Raw genomic sequence first — 17250 nt, 5'->3', positions numbered from 1 at the left:
AACAATTTGACAAGGCACCTGAAGCTCCTTGAAAAAGAGCAACAATCTAGTAGACAGAAACAAATAATTAAAATTAAATCTGAATTAAATGAATTAGAGTCCAAAAACAACCATAGAAAGAATCAACAAAACAAAGACTTGGTTCTTCCAAAAAATTAACAAAATTTACAGACCCTTAGCAAATCCTACCAGAAAGAGAACACATCCAAATAAACAAACTCAGAGATGAGAATGGAAACATCACTACAGACACAACCAAGATTCCCAACATTATAAGGGAATACTTCTCATACCTTTATGCTAGTAAGTTTTAGAATCTGGAAGAAATGGACAAATGTTGATGTGCCCAAACTAAACCAAGATGATTTAAACCAACTTAACAGACCCATATCAAGCATTGAAATGGAAACAGCAGTAACAGACCTCCCACCTATGAAAATCCCTACAGTGAAATTCTACAAGGCTTTCAAAGCAGAACTCACACAATGCTCCTCCAACTCTTCAATGAAATTGAAAGTGAAAGTAATTCAAAGCAGAACTCACAAATGCTCCTCCAACTCTTCAATGAAATTGAAAGTGAAACTAATAATTTCTTTTCTTCATCTAGAAAATAGAAATGGCCATTATACTTAGCTCCTGTAAATGACAGAATATATTTTAGCAGCATCTAGCTCATATAGTGTGAGCCTAATTATGATTACTTATGGAAAATCCTAATTGCATTGTTTATAAAAGGTGAAGAGGAAATGACCTATTTTCTTTAAAGTGGAGACTTTAGATAGTCCCCTTCTGCCTATGTCTTCCCTCTAAAAAGCACCTGGACATAGCACAACAAATACACAGTATGACTCTGGAAGGCTAAAAGAAAGTTGGACTCTATAGGATTCTTGGAACTTAAGGAACAACAAAGTATGGGTTTTCAGAGTTTTCCTTTTGCATTTTATATATCCTGAAAGGGGAACTGAAGTAGGTGGCAATGCCTTAACCGTATGCGTGTTGTCAGGCCCAAGGGCCTCTTCCATCCTTGTCAAGGGGAATGCTAACCTTCTCTCCTTTCATGTAATACCTGAAAGGGGAACTGAAAAAGCCTGCAGCCTGGAACTCCCAGCAGACACAGGCAACAAGTAGAAAAAATGAACAATAAAACTACCAGTAACAAAAGAAACAGAGGAAAGGGATCTAACAGAACAGAATATGCCCACCTGTGAAAAAACTACTTTGTAGAACTAGAAAACTCTCTAATTCCTCCAGTGGAACAATGTCACCAGGGTTCTATTGGGAGATTATTAACTATATCCTCTCAGCAACATAGAGACTCATAGAGGCAAGGTTACTGGTCCCTCCACTTTCTCCCAACTCCAATGTTAATGTGGCCCAACAGGAGCTAAACTTACACACTTTCATGCAGCATTGACAAGTAGGGCTTTCTCACTAAGTTTGGCATTAATACAATGCTGTTACTGTTAACCACTCTTGCACAAAATGGACTTAATTAGCTAGCATAAAAAGGCAAGACAAGGAGGGAAAGGAAGAAGGAAGGAAGAAAGGAAGGAAGGAAGGAAGGGTGGTTACAGAGGGAGGGAGGAAAGGAAATGAAGGAAGGAAGGAAAGAAAAAGAAAGAAAGAAAGAAAGAAAGAAAGAAAGAAAGAAAGAAAGAAAGAAAGAAAGAAAGAAAAAGTCAGAAAGAAGAAAGGAAAAGGCATGCCAAGTTGCACACCAATGGCCTATGCCTGTAATCTTAGCTATTCAGAAGACTGAATCCTGAAGATTGTAGTTCAAAACCAGCACAGGCAACAAAATCTTTAAGACTCTTATCCAATTAAGGATGAAAAAATCAGAAGTGGGGCTGTAGAGCAAGGATAAAGCTCTTGAGTGAAAAAGCTAAGGGACAGTACCAAGGCTTTGAGTTCAAACTCTATTAACAGCACACACATACAAAACGGCATGCAGATTGGAAAAACAAGAAAGTAAAGCAATGGATACACATGTTATGTATAGATAACATATATATTGGTGTAGAAAATCTCAAGGAGTCTATGCAAGTATTACTCAAGTAATAAATGATGTTAGCACAGTCACTAGGTATAAGAATTACACATAAAATCAATTACATTCCCATATACCAGTAACCATTTTGTAGAAATAAAACTTGTATTGTACAGAGTTCTTCGGGAATATGACAAAATACACAGTTGTAAGTCTAACAAATTTTCAGGATTCACATGATAAAATTACAAAACATCAGTGAAAGGAATTGAAGAATATCTAGTAAGGACATGTACTGCTTTCATGGTTGGAAGAAATGCATTATTCTCCACAAGATATCCAAGTGTAACACAAGTCTTATAGAAATTCCAACAACCTTAATTGAAATTTTATTTAGAAAGGTGTAAGATCTAGGATAACTAAAACAATGTTAGAAATGAAGAGGAAAGTGGGAAAATTTCTCTACCTGGCATTAAGGCTTCTGTACAGACACAGTCAATAGGATACTGAGAAACTGCCAAAGGACAAACGAGGAGCAATGGGACAGAACAGAGAAACTAGAAACACATCAATACAAACACAACTAATTGCTTTTGACTAAGGAATAAAAGCATTTCAAGAGGGGAGAATTAGCCTTTTAACAAATAGCACTGAAGCAATTGCACATGCATAGGCCAAAGAAATATTTTTTGTTTTTTGTTTTAAATTTCAAACTAAACCACATAATTTGTATATTTTATGTCATAAATAAAAATTTAAATAATTATAAAAATAGAATAAAATGGATCAGGAGCTTAAAGGCAACATGTAAAACTATAATACTTAGAAACAGGAAAAATTGTTGGAAGTTAGGAATAGTGTTCTTACAATATTAAAATCCTTGTTTATCAAAGAAAAAAGGGTTCTTTAAAATTTGTCATTATTAGAGACAATCGCAAGAAAGAAAAAAAAGCATTTGAATCTTTATCTTGGGGTTCATTTCACCTAACATCAACTTATCTGACCGTTTCTGCTTGTCTCAGATATATACGAGTTATTGCAAATAAGGGAAACCATGGGACCTATGTTTCTCTGGGTCTGGCTTACTTCACTTAATATAATTTTTCCCAAGTCTTTCCATTTCCTAACAAATGGGGCAATGTTATTCTTTCTGATGGAGGAATAGAATTCCATTGTATAAATATACCCCATTTTCTTGATCCATTCATCTACTGAGGGGCATTTGGGTTGGTTCCATATCTTACCTATGGTAAATAATGCTGCAATAAACATAGTTGTGCTGGTAGCTTTAGTATGGTCTTTTTTGTGATCCTTTGGGTAAATGCCCAAAAGTGGGATTGCTGGGTTATAGGGGAGCTCTATGTGGAGTCTTTTGAGGAACCTCCATACTACTTTCCAAAGTGGTTGAACAAGTTTACACTCCCACCAACAATGTAGTAAGGTTCCCTTCTGTCCACATCCCCTGCAGCATCTGTTGTTATTAGAGTTCTTGATGATAGCCATTCTAACTGGGGTGAGGTGGTATCTCAATGTTGTTTTGATTTGCATTTCTTTTATGGCTAGGAAGGTTGAGCATTTCTTCATGTGTTTATTGGCCATCCTTCTTTCTTCTTCAGAGAAGTTTCTCTTTAATTCTTTAGCCCACTTATTTATTGGGCAGTTGTTTCTTTGAGGATTTGTTGTTGGGGGATTTAATTTTTTGAGTTCCAGGTATATTTTAGATATGAGACCCTTGTCTGTTGTATGGCTAGAGAAGATCTTCTCCCAATCTGTGGGCTTTCTATTGATCTTGCTAGCTATGTCCTTTGTCATACAGAAGTTCTGCAATTTCATGCAATCCCATTTGTCCAACCTTTCTTTCATTTGTTGTGTTTATAAGATGATTTATTTGTTTCTTTGTATGTCCCTCCCCCATGGTATAACCCCTGTTTTCACTGTATTTGATGTTGGAATAATTTGTGGAGTGGAAGGAAAAAAACAAATTGTTTAAATAGGGATACAGGTGGACCCATTGCAGCAATGAGATGTACAAGACCTATGTCAAAAAACGAACTTTACAACTTTGACCAGGGGGTGGGGGTGAAGGGGAGGGGGGAAGGGATGGGAAGGGGAAACAAACAAGGAGGCAACAATGCTTGATAACAAATGTACTCATTACCTTGCCCATGTAATTGTAACCCCTCTGTATAGTATTTTCACAATAAAAAAGAAAAAAATTGTCATTATTAAATAAAAGAGATTTTTTTCAATTAATTTTAACTCAATCTGACAATTGAATATCTAAGAAGCCAGGAACTGTTGGCTCCTGCCTATAATCCTAGTTACTCAGGAGACAGCTGAAGATCATGATTCAAGCCAGCTGGGGCAGAAAAGCCATGTTTCGCTTATCTCCAAGTAATCAGCAAAATGCCAGAATTGTGTAGAGATTTGGCTTAAGAGACAGAGTACTGGCTTTGAGCAAAATAGCTATTCAAGAGTACAAAGTCCTGGGTTCAAGCCCCAGTACTGGCACATACATACAAAAATGAAAATGGAACTGTTAGTGGTAGATTGCTAGCCATAAGCAAAAATGGCAAGTGAGAGCTCAAGGACAACAGTACTAACAACGAAGACATAGTATGTTGAGAAGTAATTGTAGTAGGAGGAGCAGTAGTGGTAATAGTAGCAACAGTGCTGGAAATTACTTTTCCTCTGGAGTATTTGCTAGTTGCAATGAGCTACTCAGTAATTTAATCCTTATGGAAATACTAGGAGATAGGTTCTGTGATTCACATGTTATGATTAGGAAGTAGACACAAAGATACTGAATAACTTACATTAGTACACATGGCTTGGAATGGTCAACCAGGATCTTCTGTTCTAGGCTCAGCATTCCTAGTCTATGGTCTTTATCTCTACCCCATGCTACATCTTACCCTCAATTTTGCTACTTTTGTAGCATTTCCACCAACTGGAAAGGAATATTTTAATATTACATCACCTTTGGCCAACTGTCTCAGACATGGTTTTAAAAGTTGACTCACTTTTCAAACTTGGGCAAGACTAATATAGTAAAATATATGTTTCACAGTCTTAGTCCTTCAATGGTAGATACGGTCTATCTTCTCACAAAGTATGTGAGACATATTGAGGAGAATTGGGGCTAGTAAAGAAAAAGGTAGAATTTTTGACATGATGAAGATACTACCATGTCTTGGTTTGTTTTCCATCACATCCATATTTATCTACAATGACTGCTCATTGGTATAATGGCTCCCCAGGGGTCCAAATTCACATATCCAAATGACTTCGCTCAACAGTTCTGTGATTTTAGGGAGAATGCTTAATGTTCTCTAGTCTCATTTTTCTTCATTGTAAAATGAGTAAACTTGCTTCATATGGTTCTTGAAAACATGAAATTATATAATAAATGTAAAATAATAGTTTACTGCTTGGTACACTCTTGGTTCAATGCCATTAGCTAAAATACTGATGGGAAAAAGTTAAGTTGCAGAAAATACACTACAATTTCTTTCTTTCAAAATTTAATTAGCAGCCACATTCTAGTTACAGCAAATTAAGGAAACCATGCAGCTTATGTTCCTGTGTGTCTGGATTACTTTATTTAATATAGTTTGTTTCCAAGTCTTTCCATTTCCTTATAAATGGTACAATATCATTTTTTTTCTGATGGAAGCATAGAATTCCACTGTGTATATTCATCTGTTGAAGGGCATCTGGATTGATTCTATATCTTGGCTATGGTAAACCATGTTGCAGTGAACATGGTTGTGTTGGCAACTTTAGTGTGACCTTGTTTGTGGTCTATTGGATAAATGCCAAAGAGTGGAATTGCTGAATCATAGAGGAGCTCTGTTTAGTCTTTTGAGGAACCTTCATACTGCTTTCCAAAGAAGTGGTTGAACAAGTTTATATTCCCACAAAAAGTGTAGTAGCATTCCCTTTTGGCCACAACCCCACCAGAATCTGTTATTATTAGTTTTCCTTATAATGGCCATGCTAACTGGGGTGAGATGGAATCTCAATGTTGTTTTGATTTGCATTTCATTTTTGGCCAGAGATGTTGAACATCTCTTCACGTGTATATTGGTCATACTTAATTGTTCTTCTGAGAAGTCTCTCTTTAAGTCTTAGCCCATTTATTAATTGGGTAGACATACTGGATGTTAAAGGACAAAAAAATACATTTGGGCATGATAAATTATATAGGACTCGACACAGTGAGTGTTGAGAGGAATGTATTCTTAGGAGAGGATCACAAAGGCTTGGTAGCTATGTGCATATAATCATGATGTTTATCAAAATTAACTTCAAGAAATAGAAATAAGAGGTTTTTGTATTATTTTGCTTTTTGTGTTTTCTTAGAAAACACATTGTTGCTCTTTTTGTTTTTTGGACCTTTTCTATGTAAGTTTATCTGTTTAAGGGAGGATAAATCGTGGGACAGACAATTGCAACAGTAATACTTCCAACCACTCTGTTGAAAATGAACTCTACTTGGGCGGGTGGTGGGGGCTTAAGAGGGAAAAACTGGTAGAGAGCAAGAGAGAGAGGGAAGAGGTGACACTGTTCAAAAGAAACATGCTCATTAGCTGACTTATGTAACTGTAAGTCCTCTCTACATCACCTTTACAATAACAATAAGGAAGTTAAAATAGTTAATAGGGTTTTAATGATAAACTTGGATATACAATGTACTGTGATATGAGTAATTTCAAAGTGATAAAATACTAAATTACATAAATTTATAAGAGGGATGAAATTTTCATGGTCTAGAAATCATGTGTAGGAGCTTCAGGACAAAAATGTAAGTTTGAAGTGATATTTGAAGCCAAGCAGGAACACTCATATTCCAATTGCACTGGGGAAAAGTATTTGGGGTTTGAAAACAACATGAAAAATCTGGACAGTTAGGAGTGAAATGATACATATTTAGGATGTCAACAGGCAACCTCATCTCAGAAGAATTATCTTCAAGGATCCTGGTAGATGAGACAAAGTAAGGAGGGAAGTCTAGACTTTTGGAATATTACATAAAGCATGCTGTGTCTTGATTGTTCTTTTGCCTAGAATGTTCTTTGTGAGCAACTCTGGATGAGAAAATTGTGCCCATTCTTGTTTTTTTTTATAAATGTTTTTATTGTTATTATAAAGGTGATATACAGGGAGGTTACAGTTACGTAAGTCAGGTAAAGAGCACATTTCTTTTTGAACAATGTCACTTCTACCTTTGCTGTCTCCCAGTTTTCCCTTCCTGTCCCTACCCATAGTTATATAGTTCATTTTCAATAAAGTGTCTATGGGTACCAATGCTGTGCCCATTCTTAAAGGACCAGTTTAAATATTGCCTGCAAGATGATTATGCTTCCCTCTTCCCATTAGAAAGACTATTTTCTCTCCAATATATTCTCATTCCTGGTTATCTTTATTCCTCTTATCTAGCATGAACAAATGTGCTGGTTTGTTTAGGTCATTCTGAATTATGTTGTTATTCTGGTGTCTTATTGGTAAAACGCTCTTTATGTCTTGTTGGTATGATAACTTATACAGTCACCTTTTTCAAACTTTTTCACTTTCCTCTTGGGTTTCTGTTAATTACACATTGAAGTCTGACAGCCCCTATTAAAAGGTATGCAGGAGCAGAGACAGTTATCTACTTATCTTTGCATTCCCAGTACAGACTCTAACAATTACTTATGAAATAAATTTAAATAAGGAGGCCCAAAATTCTGGAGAGAAGGTTTATGTCTGTAAATTATCTTGTCCCTCACATCATCTGGTATTGCACCTGTACATACACTAGGTACTTGATAGGTCTATAAATTGGATTGGATGTCTACAGGTTTATACTATTCCTACAGCATGCTTGAAATGGCTTTTGCACATACTAGAAGTTTGTCCTCATAAATCTTCCCTTCTCTTCTTAGTGCTTTTGAACCTGTGCACATTTCTCACTGACAGTTTGGGTTGGATTTAAAGCCTAAAGAAAATTTTTCTTTGGAAAATCCTACAGATAAAAACTAGTCAAATTCAAATTGGTGCCTTTGCCTTACCTCTGTTGTGTGTGGGTGATTAAAATGGATCTGTTTTGAGAGATTTAACCTTTCTCATTATGAGGTCCTTGTTAGGAAATTTAAAATAAAAATTAATGAAGATGGATGATATTTCCATTGATTAGAGAATTGACTTAACAGTTCACTTAACCAACTACACTGAATTTTAATCTTTATTCTAATTAGGGTTATTCTTTGCAGGGTCTCCCTGGAATTCCCACTGTATTTTATAACCTTGTATTATTTCAATAGCATCACTAGATTTTTCTCCTTAAGAGTTTTAAAGAAGTTACACTATCAGACAATTACACAAGTAAAGTGTACAGACTTTCCCATATTGTTTGTTTACAGAATAGCCTTGATATGATTCAGTAAATCTCCTGATTATGAGAAAATGATAATTATCTAAGATATCTTGAGCTCTAATTTGGAATACATTAGCTTAGTGTGTGTGTGTGTGTGTGTGTGTGTGTGTGTGTGTACATATACATACACACTCATGCATGCATGTGCATGTGTGCATTTGCCAGACCTGTGGCTTGAACGGAGGGGCCTGGGAGATAAGCATTCCATGGGGTTTCCTGCCCAGGCTGGCTTTGAATGGAGAACCTTAGATTTTAGCCTATTAATTAGCTAGGATTATAGGTGTGTTTCACCAGTTCCTGCCACATTAGTCCATCTTCTTTTAGTATAGATCCATAGATTCATTTCCCTCTATATCTGTGGTCATATATACATATACACATGTATATACACATGTATATACACATACATATATAAATACACACCAAATGGCTATGTAATATATATATATGTAGAAAACCAAATAACTGTATTTGTGTGTGTGTGTGTGTGTGTGTATGTGTGTGTGTGTACTACTCAACAGTAGGCTACAACCTATAGAATGAAAATTTTGATGTTCAAATAGATGGAACTAAATACTATCATGTTATGTAAAATAAGCCATACAGAGAAAGACAAATATGTTCTTTCTTTATATGAAGAATCTAATCCTTGAAAATAAATGACAGGAATTAATGTAAAACGTTCTGTTAGGGAATAGGAACCAGCAGAAAGGGGAAGGCAAAAGAAATGTGTATAGGGAGAGGTGACTCTTGTTAAAGTACTTTATAAACATCTATGAAATTAGAACAATTAAGCCTGTTGGAAGTGATTTTATATGACCTTTTCTGCTTGTCTCAGACATACACTAGTTATTGCAAATAAGGGAAACCATGGGACCTATGTCTGAGACAAACAGAAAAGGTCAGATAAGTTGATGTTAGGTGAAATGAACCCCAAGATAAGTATTTAAATATTTTTTCTTTCATGTGATTGTTTCTAACATATTTATAAGATGTTTAATTTGTTGCTTTGTATGTCCCTCCCCACAGTATAACCCCTGCTCTCACTATATTTGATGTTGGTATAATTTGTGGAGGGGAAGGGAAAAAACAAATCGTTTAAATAGGGATACATGTGGACCCATTGCACCAATGAGATGTACAAGTCATTATGTCGAAAAATGAACTTTACAACTTTGGCGGGGTGGGGGGGGCGGTGGGAGAGGGAGATGGGAAGGGATGGGAAGGGGAAAAAAAGGAGGCAACAATGCTTGATAAGAAATGTACTCATTACCTTGCCCATATAATTGTAACCCCTCTGTATGGTATTTTCACAATAAAAAAAGTGATTTTAAAGGGAAAAGGGGATAGGAGGCATTTCCACAGGGGGATGAATTTGATTGGAATACATTGTATGCATGTATGGACATGTCATAATGAAAGATCTTTGTACAACTGATATATACAAGTAAAAATGTAAAAAAAAAAGAGTCATTTGGACAATTAAACTGAAGCTCTGAAATATGCTGAAAGCTGAAAAGCTGAAATTTCTTAAACATACCCCTGAGCATAAGCTCCAGTCCTGCTCACAGACAACGCTGTACTCACTCCTCACTGATGTTCTGTGTGCCCAGTGCTATGCACTGTTGTTAAGGGTCCTTTCTCAGGCTATTATTAGCTGGGCCTTCCTGTTCAGGTTTACCCTCTGTGTTCTAAAGAAGCTCTGCAATCTATCATATAGATTTTTTTAACCTTGGAGGAAGGTTTCCTGATCATGGTGCTGTTGGCATTTGAGCTTGTTAATTCTTTGTTGTAGTGGGTTTTCCTTTGTACTTCTTAGCAACAGCACTGATTCCAGTAACACTTGCTGTCCCTAATGGTGGCAACCAAAATAGCTCTATAGATATCAACAAATGTGTTGAAAGTGTGCTGTCGCTCAAGTGGTAGAGTGCTAGCCTTGAGCTGAAGAGCTCAGGGACAGTGCCCAGGCCCACAGTTCAAGCCCCAAGATGGACAAAAAGAAAAAAAAATCAAATGTTACTTCATGAGTGTATATTCCCTGTGGAGAACTACCTTGGAGCCTCGTCTAAAATGTTTAGAAGGTGCAAGAAACAATGTACATAGAGCAGTGCTTACCAATTATATGACTTGATGTAAGTTGCTTGTGTGCTTTGACATGGTTTCTTGGTCATCAGAGTGGAGATAATAATACCCATAGTTTATAGTTGCTGGAGACCACATAAGGTATGGAAACTACTCAGCTGCTGGTCAAGTCCCTATATCAAATAGTATAATTATTAGTGGTGAGTTTCAGCTCAGTTTTCTAACACCATTAATTCCTGCCTAAGAAAAATGCCTTTCTTTCTCTCCCACCCTGCAAACAGAGCATGATGAATGTGGGAGTGGACAACACAACTGCGACGAGAATGCCATCTGTACCAACACTGTCCAGGGCCACAGCTGCACCTGCAAGCCAGGCTATGTGGGGAACGGGACTGTCTGCAGAGGTAGGCTTGCTGCCTTAGGGCTAAACGGTGAGCTTGTGGTGCTCACGTGGCTGACTTCCTTTACGTCTGGTGGCTGGACACTGCCAAGTTTGCTGCTCTACTGTGCAAAAAAGAAAGATGAAAGTGACCCTGGATTGGCTTTTGGGTTAAGAATATGGATCAGGGGCCCAGATCCACGATTAGATGTCACTGCTCAGTGTTTCCCCCTTGAGACTGAATTGTGTGAGGGAAGTTCTTTTCCTGGGATGTGAATTTTCTTTCCCGTGAACTTTTCTCAAATGCACGTGGTCATCATCCCTATCTATGGTGAAGGTGTCCCTGTGAATAGAGAACCTAACCTCTACATTTGTTTAGTGATTGAGAGGCCAGTGTTGTGGCTTTGGTATGCATTTAGACTAAAATTAAAAGTTCTCCTTCTACCAATGAGGCATGCAGAACCCTGGGCCCACTTTCTCTCCTTCTCCATTGACATTGTGCTTTCCCTGTATCCTTGACCACTCCTGTCCCTTCACCCTCGATGGGGATAATTTCCTTCATGCCTCCACTCTAAGGTCAGCCCAATCCAGAATCACTCTTTGATAACCTATCAACATTAGCACCTTTAATATTTCCTAACTGAAAGCTTGCTTTCTCAATAAGTAACTGGACAGAAAACTCTGTCTCTGTGTGTTAGTCCCTGTATTGGCTCTGTTCATGCTAGGATGTGTGCTTCATTACGGTGACCACTTGGTTTTGTCCCCCTAACTTTGCCCCCAGGAGCTAGATTGTTCCTCAAACACTGTAGGTGTTAACTAATGCCATCAGTCAAAGATATATGAGATACCAGCATTTGGAAAAGAAGCAACATGATTGAAAAAGAAGCAACAAGAACAAAACCCAGGAGATATCTTGTGATCAGATACTCTTATCATCCTTACTTTAGAAGAGCTAAAATTCAGATACAGAGAGGTTAAGTAAATTGTTCCGTGACAGATATCACTATATTAATAGTCTTCTACGGAGATGTCATGTTGGTAGAGATAGAGTAGTAATTCAGAATGACTGAATCACTATATTCATGCACTAGACTAGAGGATCAAATTTTTTGTGTGTCAGTCACTACTGGGTCTTGAATTCAGGTCCTGGAGGTTGTTCCTTAGCTTTATTCACTCAAGGCTAGTGCTAATACCACTTGAGCCACAGCTCCACTTCTGGCTTCTTGGTAGTTGATTAGAAATGAGTCTCTGAGACTTTCCTTGTTGGCCTGGCTTCAAACTGTGATCCTTAGATATCAGTCTCCTGAGTAGCTAGGATTAGAGGTCTGAGTCAATGACTCTTGTCTAGAAGAGAATTCTTAAAAAGTTAATTTTATCCACTCTTTTATTATATGCAGGTGAATGTGTAGAATGGATTTATAGCTGATTGAGAGAGTAAATTGGTAAAAATCCCTTATGAGGAGCTATTTGACAAAAATGTACCAATGTTCAATGTTGGTGTTGTTTTTGAATTCTATGACCTTACCTTTTGAAATAGATTCCAGAGAAATACAACTTCATAAGGAGGGGAAAATGTACATATAATGATTTATTATAGCATCATAGTCACTGAAAATTAGAAACAATCAAAATAAACAGCAGTAATAGATTGCCTGTATTTATTTTGCATATTTGTGGAATAAAATTCACTAGTTTGAAACTTTAAGCATGTATATGTACACACTAGTGCAAATACACACATATAAATGTTCACTGAAAGACCCACAAGTCATAATTTTGAGAAGAGAAACAAAATCATATAACACAACTACATGTACAGAATCACAGCATGTCTTAAGTTATTATTTATAAATATCCATACACTTATAGAAATATCAAAAGATTAGAAATAAGAAGACAATTCATTATTTGCCTGTGTGTATCTGAACAAAAGAATACTCATTTGTTACAATAAATTATATATTCCATAAATTACAATGGAAACCTCTATATGGAGTATTTGTGTAGCTCTTAAGGATTTTCCTAAAGACCAGCTTAAAAGAAGGATAAGGATAATTGCAAAGCAAAACAAAGAACAAAACTATTAATATAGCTTCATGGATTATCAAGCCCACTGCTGGTTCCCACATGCTAAAATATATAAATCAAAGGAGCAACCTAGGGATTTGATTTTGATGCATTTGTTTTCCTCCTAGATTTACATTACCTAATAAAATAATATTAATTGCCCTGGCTTGGTGGGGAAGTCCTATCTTGTCTTAGTGATAAATGGGGCCATCACCTTTATGAAAAATATGAGTTCAAATAGTGTTCTTGGTATCTCCAGACTCTGAGGGAACCATATCTTCCCTTGAAAGTTATGCTAGTGGAATGTAAATAAAGAAAGCTGTGAATTAAGGAAAATTATTTTCTTAAAGTGATTCTCACATTCAATCACACTGACCTGGGTAAAAGGGGAAGTCCTGTGTTTATAATGTTGAAGGGGAAGCACTGTCATGAATCAATAAATTGGATGAAAACTTGAAGAGCTAGGGCTTAGACTCATTTTTATTATTGGCACGTTGCAACTTTTATTTTTATACATAGCAAAACTGGTTCATAATACCACATCCCTTGTTTATCTAACAATGTTAGGGCAAAGAATTACTAAGAGAGTATATATACCAATGTGTTTCCCATTATGAAAAGTAAAAAGTAAAAAGGATATTGTTGTTTATAAAGAAGGAGAAAGAAAAAGGAAGGGAGAAGAAAGCAGAGGGAGTGGTGAAAGGAACTGGGATGCAGTTCATGGGTTCCTTGAAACTTTGTTCAGTACCCAGTTCTGCCTCTTGCTTTCAGATCAAACCATCTGTAACTGAAGCATTGTGACTTGGACAAAGATAACTAGATAACTTGAACTAATCCCTTAATAATAATAATAGTAATGATGATGATGATAATTGTTTTCAGTAAGAATGCTTCAATTCAGAGTCTCAAGCTCTTGCTTCGCACATGATTTACACTTTACCACTTGAGCCATGTCTCCACTTCTGATTTTTGCTGTTATTTGTAGATAAGAGTCTCCAGGATTTGTCTACTCAAGCCAGTAGCTTGAATTATAACTGTGAGCCAGTAATACCTGGTTAATCTTTGTGGGTTTTTTTGTATTTTTTTCTTTTTTTAATTGTCAAGGTGATGTACATAGGGGTTTCAGTTACATAAAGTAATAAGTACATTTCTTGCCAAACTTGTTACATCTTCCCTCAATATTCTCCTATTTTCTCTCTCTTTACCCCCACCCCCAAGTTGTACAGATCATTTCTAATTTGTTTTTAATTTTAAATATATAAGACTTTTCTAGACATGATGTTTATAGATGAATAAATGCAGATAGAATAGAAAGTATTTTTACTTACATTAACAAGCATAGCCTAAGCCACAGTTTCTACAATACTGATTGATGGGATTTCTCCCAGTGTTCTTTCATGGTGGCTGATACATATACAAGGAGATTTTTTCCCCAAAGGGATGAGAAGTATCCATCAGCTTTAACAAGTGCCACCAAGTCCAATACATTATCTCACTTGGTTCTCACCATAACCCTGGGAAGGTTTTCGCATTATTCTTTTTCAAGGTAAATCCTGAAGAAGATAAAACTATATCTGGTTGAATGCAGCTATTGGGAATACTCTTTCAGTCTTTCTTCTGTCCTCTATTCCTTTTCTTCTCTTTTATTTGCCATTTTCTTCCTTCTCCCTTAGTCTTCCTCTTTATTTGTCTGTCATTTTTTTTCCTTTTCCTACCAAAGTAAACAGAAAGGAAAGAGAGGAGATAATGGCAATCTATAACTTTTCAGATAAGGTTTTATTCTCATTTGAAAAACAAACTAAATTGCTTGTGTAAGTGTGTAGCATGTAATACTGAATATGTTGGCATTTGGGAGAAAATGCTAGCAAACAGTTTTAAATAAGATTTGTATGACCGGACATGAGGGTTAAGGTTATCTATGGAGCAGTGTCTATCTGCTTGCCCATTCTTGCATTCATGCTGAAATGGAAATCAGGCAGCTGTCAATATGTAGCTAATAGACTAAGCCTCCTCTCTTGATCTGTCATTAGGGCTAGAGAAGATGGGATGATCCTTGGAAGCATTCTTGTCTTAATGACTGATAATATTGACATTTCTTCTGTAAATATAGAGTAAGTGTGAATATCGTGTCTGCAACATAATTCCAGGCACCAAAAGAGCAAAACAAAACAAAAAAAAAACAACAAAAAAGCATAAGGCAGGACCCTTGGACACCATTTAGTGCTGGAGAAAGATTTGCTTCCAACCAATGCTTCCAACTCAATAGAACAATTCACAAAATGAAATTATCCCATATAAGAGAAACTCAGAAGGAATTAATAAAAATATTGAGCCATGTGAAGAGCATATATGCGTGTTAGTTTTCCTTGGCTTAAAAGCAATTGAATATTTGGTTGGTGTGGCTGGGCAATTTGCAGAACTGAGAAAAAAAGGAAGCGTGGGAACGTTTTTTAAAAAAAGCATGAACATTTTGCTATTTCAAGGCACTGAGCATTTACTTTATATTTTTGGTCTCTTGCATCCTATCACGTTTGGTGTTTGCTGTTTAATGTTGTTTCCTTGGGCATGGGGATACTCTTGGGGTGGTTATTGACTTCTATGAGAAATTTAGGCCCACAATTTGGCATACCCTGACTGCTGAGCTCCCACTCCCCTTGACCAAAGCATTTTGACTTTGCCTGAGGCAGAGAACTTGAATCAGACACTTCCCCTTCTCAATAGTCCTTCACATAGCAGGCTCTGTATTAGTTCCTTTGATCTCTGGCATAATTCAACACACCATTGTCAGTTAATACTATGGATAAGAAACATCAGACTCTGCCTCTAAAAGCAGGCATATAAAACCCCATTGTCTTTTAGTGTCTGTGCCCAGGACCCTGCTACAGCATCTGGATAGGTATGAAGAGGCATAGAGGTATGGGAAGGATGTGGTCTCAGGTGATATTCCAAATGGTATCCTTGCTTTTGCTCACTTGTGGTCAGAACCAACTAAGAGGAAGATAAAGAAGTTATTCATAGGGAGACTGAAGTGTCAGAAGGAATATTTACAAAAATTATATCAGCAAATGTGCCTTATATCTATGACTATGCATGGTAGCATTGATAGTATTGAACTTCCCTATTAGATAGGGTTATACAGCCAATCACAGGTGGATCAGTGCAACCATGGGGTTTCCTCTTACACCACAGGGAAGGAGAAACATTCCAGAATATTTTCTTTTTTTGTCAGTTGTGGGGCTTGAACTCAGGGCCTACATGCTGTCTCTGAGCTCTTTTGCTCAAGACTAGTACTCTATCACATTGAACCACAATGCTACGTCCAGTTTTTGAGTGGTTAATTGGAGATAAGAGACTCACAGGGACTTTTCTGCCCCAGCTGGCTTTGAACCATGATCCTTAGATTTCAAACTCCTGAGTCACTAGGCTAACAGGCATGAGCCACTAGTCCCCAGCTCCAGAATATGTTTCTATGGACATATTGATTTAGTTTAGAAGTGAGGAAAATTAGGACAGAACTGAGTCACACATGAATAATGTGTGTACTTCCTCTTTTCTGTTCACCAGTAGTCAGGGAAGGGACCAAGGAGGAAAATTCACTCTCAGGAACATCAGTTGCATTAACTAGAAGCATGTTTTCCCCTCCTCCATCATTTTCTTCCCCCACTTCACTGACAATTTCTACTAAAGTGTAGCACTATATTTCTGTCTTTAGTCTTCATCTTTATTGAATTAAAGATATCTGAGGAATCTTTTTAATGTTGTTTCATTGTTTAAACATTTGAACATATTTGAACATCTGAACCAAGATATTAGCTCTGGATTTTGTTGGGTTATTGCCTCATTGTCATGATACAACAATCTGTACCACAGGGGAAAGTCACTAGAGAGTACTCAGAAGCTTGTGTGAGGCACCAACATAAACTTGGTTTGAAAACCTTGTCCTGTCTTTTGATGTCTTTCTGTTGCAAGGCATTAAAATTTCTTTCTGTGGAAAGAAATTTAAATTAATTTATGCAAATAAATTAATCTTCCCTTGCTAACAATTCATTTTTAGACCAGGCAAGTGACACTTTAGTGTCCGCCACTGTTGTCTTTCATGTTCCAGGAGCCAACTATGATGCTTCACATGAGATGAGTACCCCTTCTTTGTGCCATCAAGAAAGTTCCTGAACCATCTACTGAGGGGCATCTGGGTTGGTTCCATATCTTAGCTATGGTGAATAATGCTGCAACAAACATTGTTGTGCTGGTAGCTTTAGTATGGCCTTGTTTGTGATCCTTTGGGTAAATGCTCAAAAGTGGGATTGCTGGGTCATA

General features: G+C 36.8%; 1 protein-coding gene and 1 pseudogene across 2 annotated transcripts in view; one reads left to right on the top strand and one right to left on the bottom strand.

The window, feature by feature from the left end:
- Nell1 (neural EGFL like 1) overlaps nucleotides 1–17250 on the top strand; it is an 824312-nt gene that overhangs the window by 519031 nt on the left and 288031 nt on the right. For both annotated transcript variants that reach the window (XM_070032057.1, XM_070032056.1), the window contains exon 14: nucleotides 10769–10891. In XM_070032057.1, the coding sequence (XP_069888158.1) occupies nucleotides 10769–10891 (123 nt within the window). The remainder of the gene's footprint in view (nucleotides 1–10768; nucleotides 10892–17250) is intronic.
- Nucleotides 963–1066, bottom strand: LOC138834270 (U6atac minor spliceosomal RNA; annotated as a pseudogene).

This window comes from Dipodomys merriami, unplaced genomic scaffold (assembly GCF_024711535.1).
Source record: "Dipodomys merriami isolate MVZ:Mamm:240054 unplaced genomic scaffold, mDipMer1.0.p SCAF_21, whole genome shotgun sequence".
NCBI lineage: Eukaryota > Metazoa > Chordata > Mammalia > Rodentia > Heteromyidae > Dipodomys > Dipodomys merriami.
Note: the sequence above shows the minus strand (reverse complement) of the source record. Positions and strands in the feature narration are given on the sequence as shown.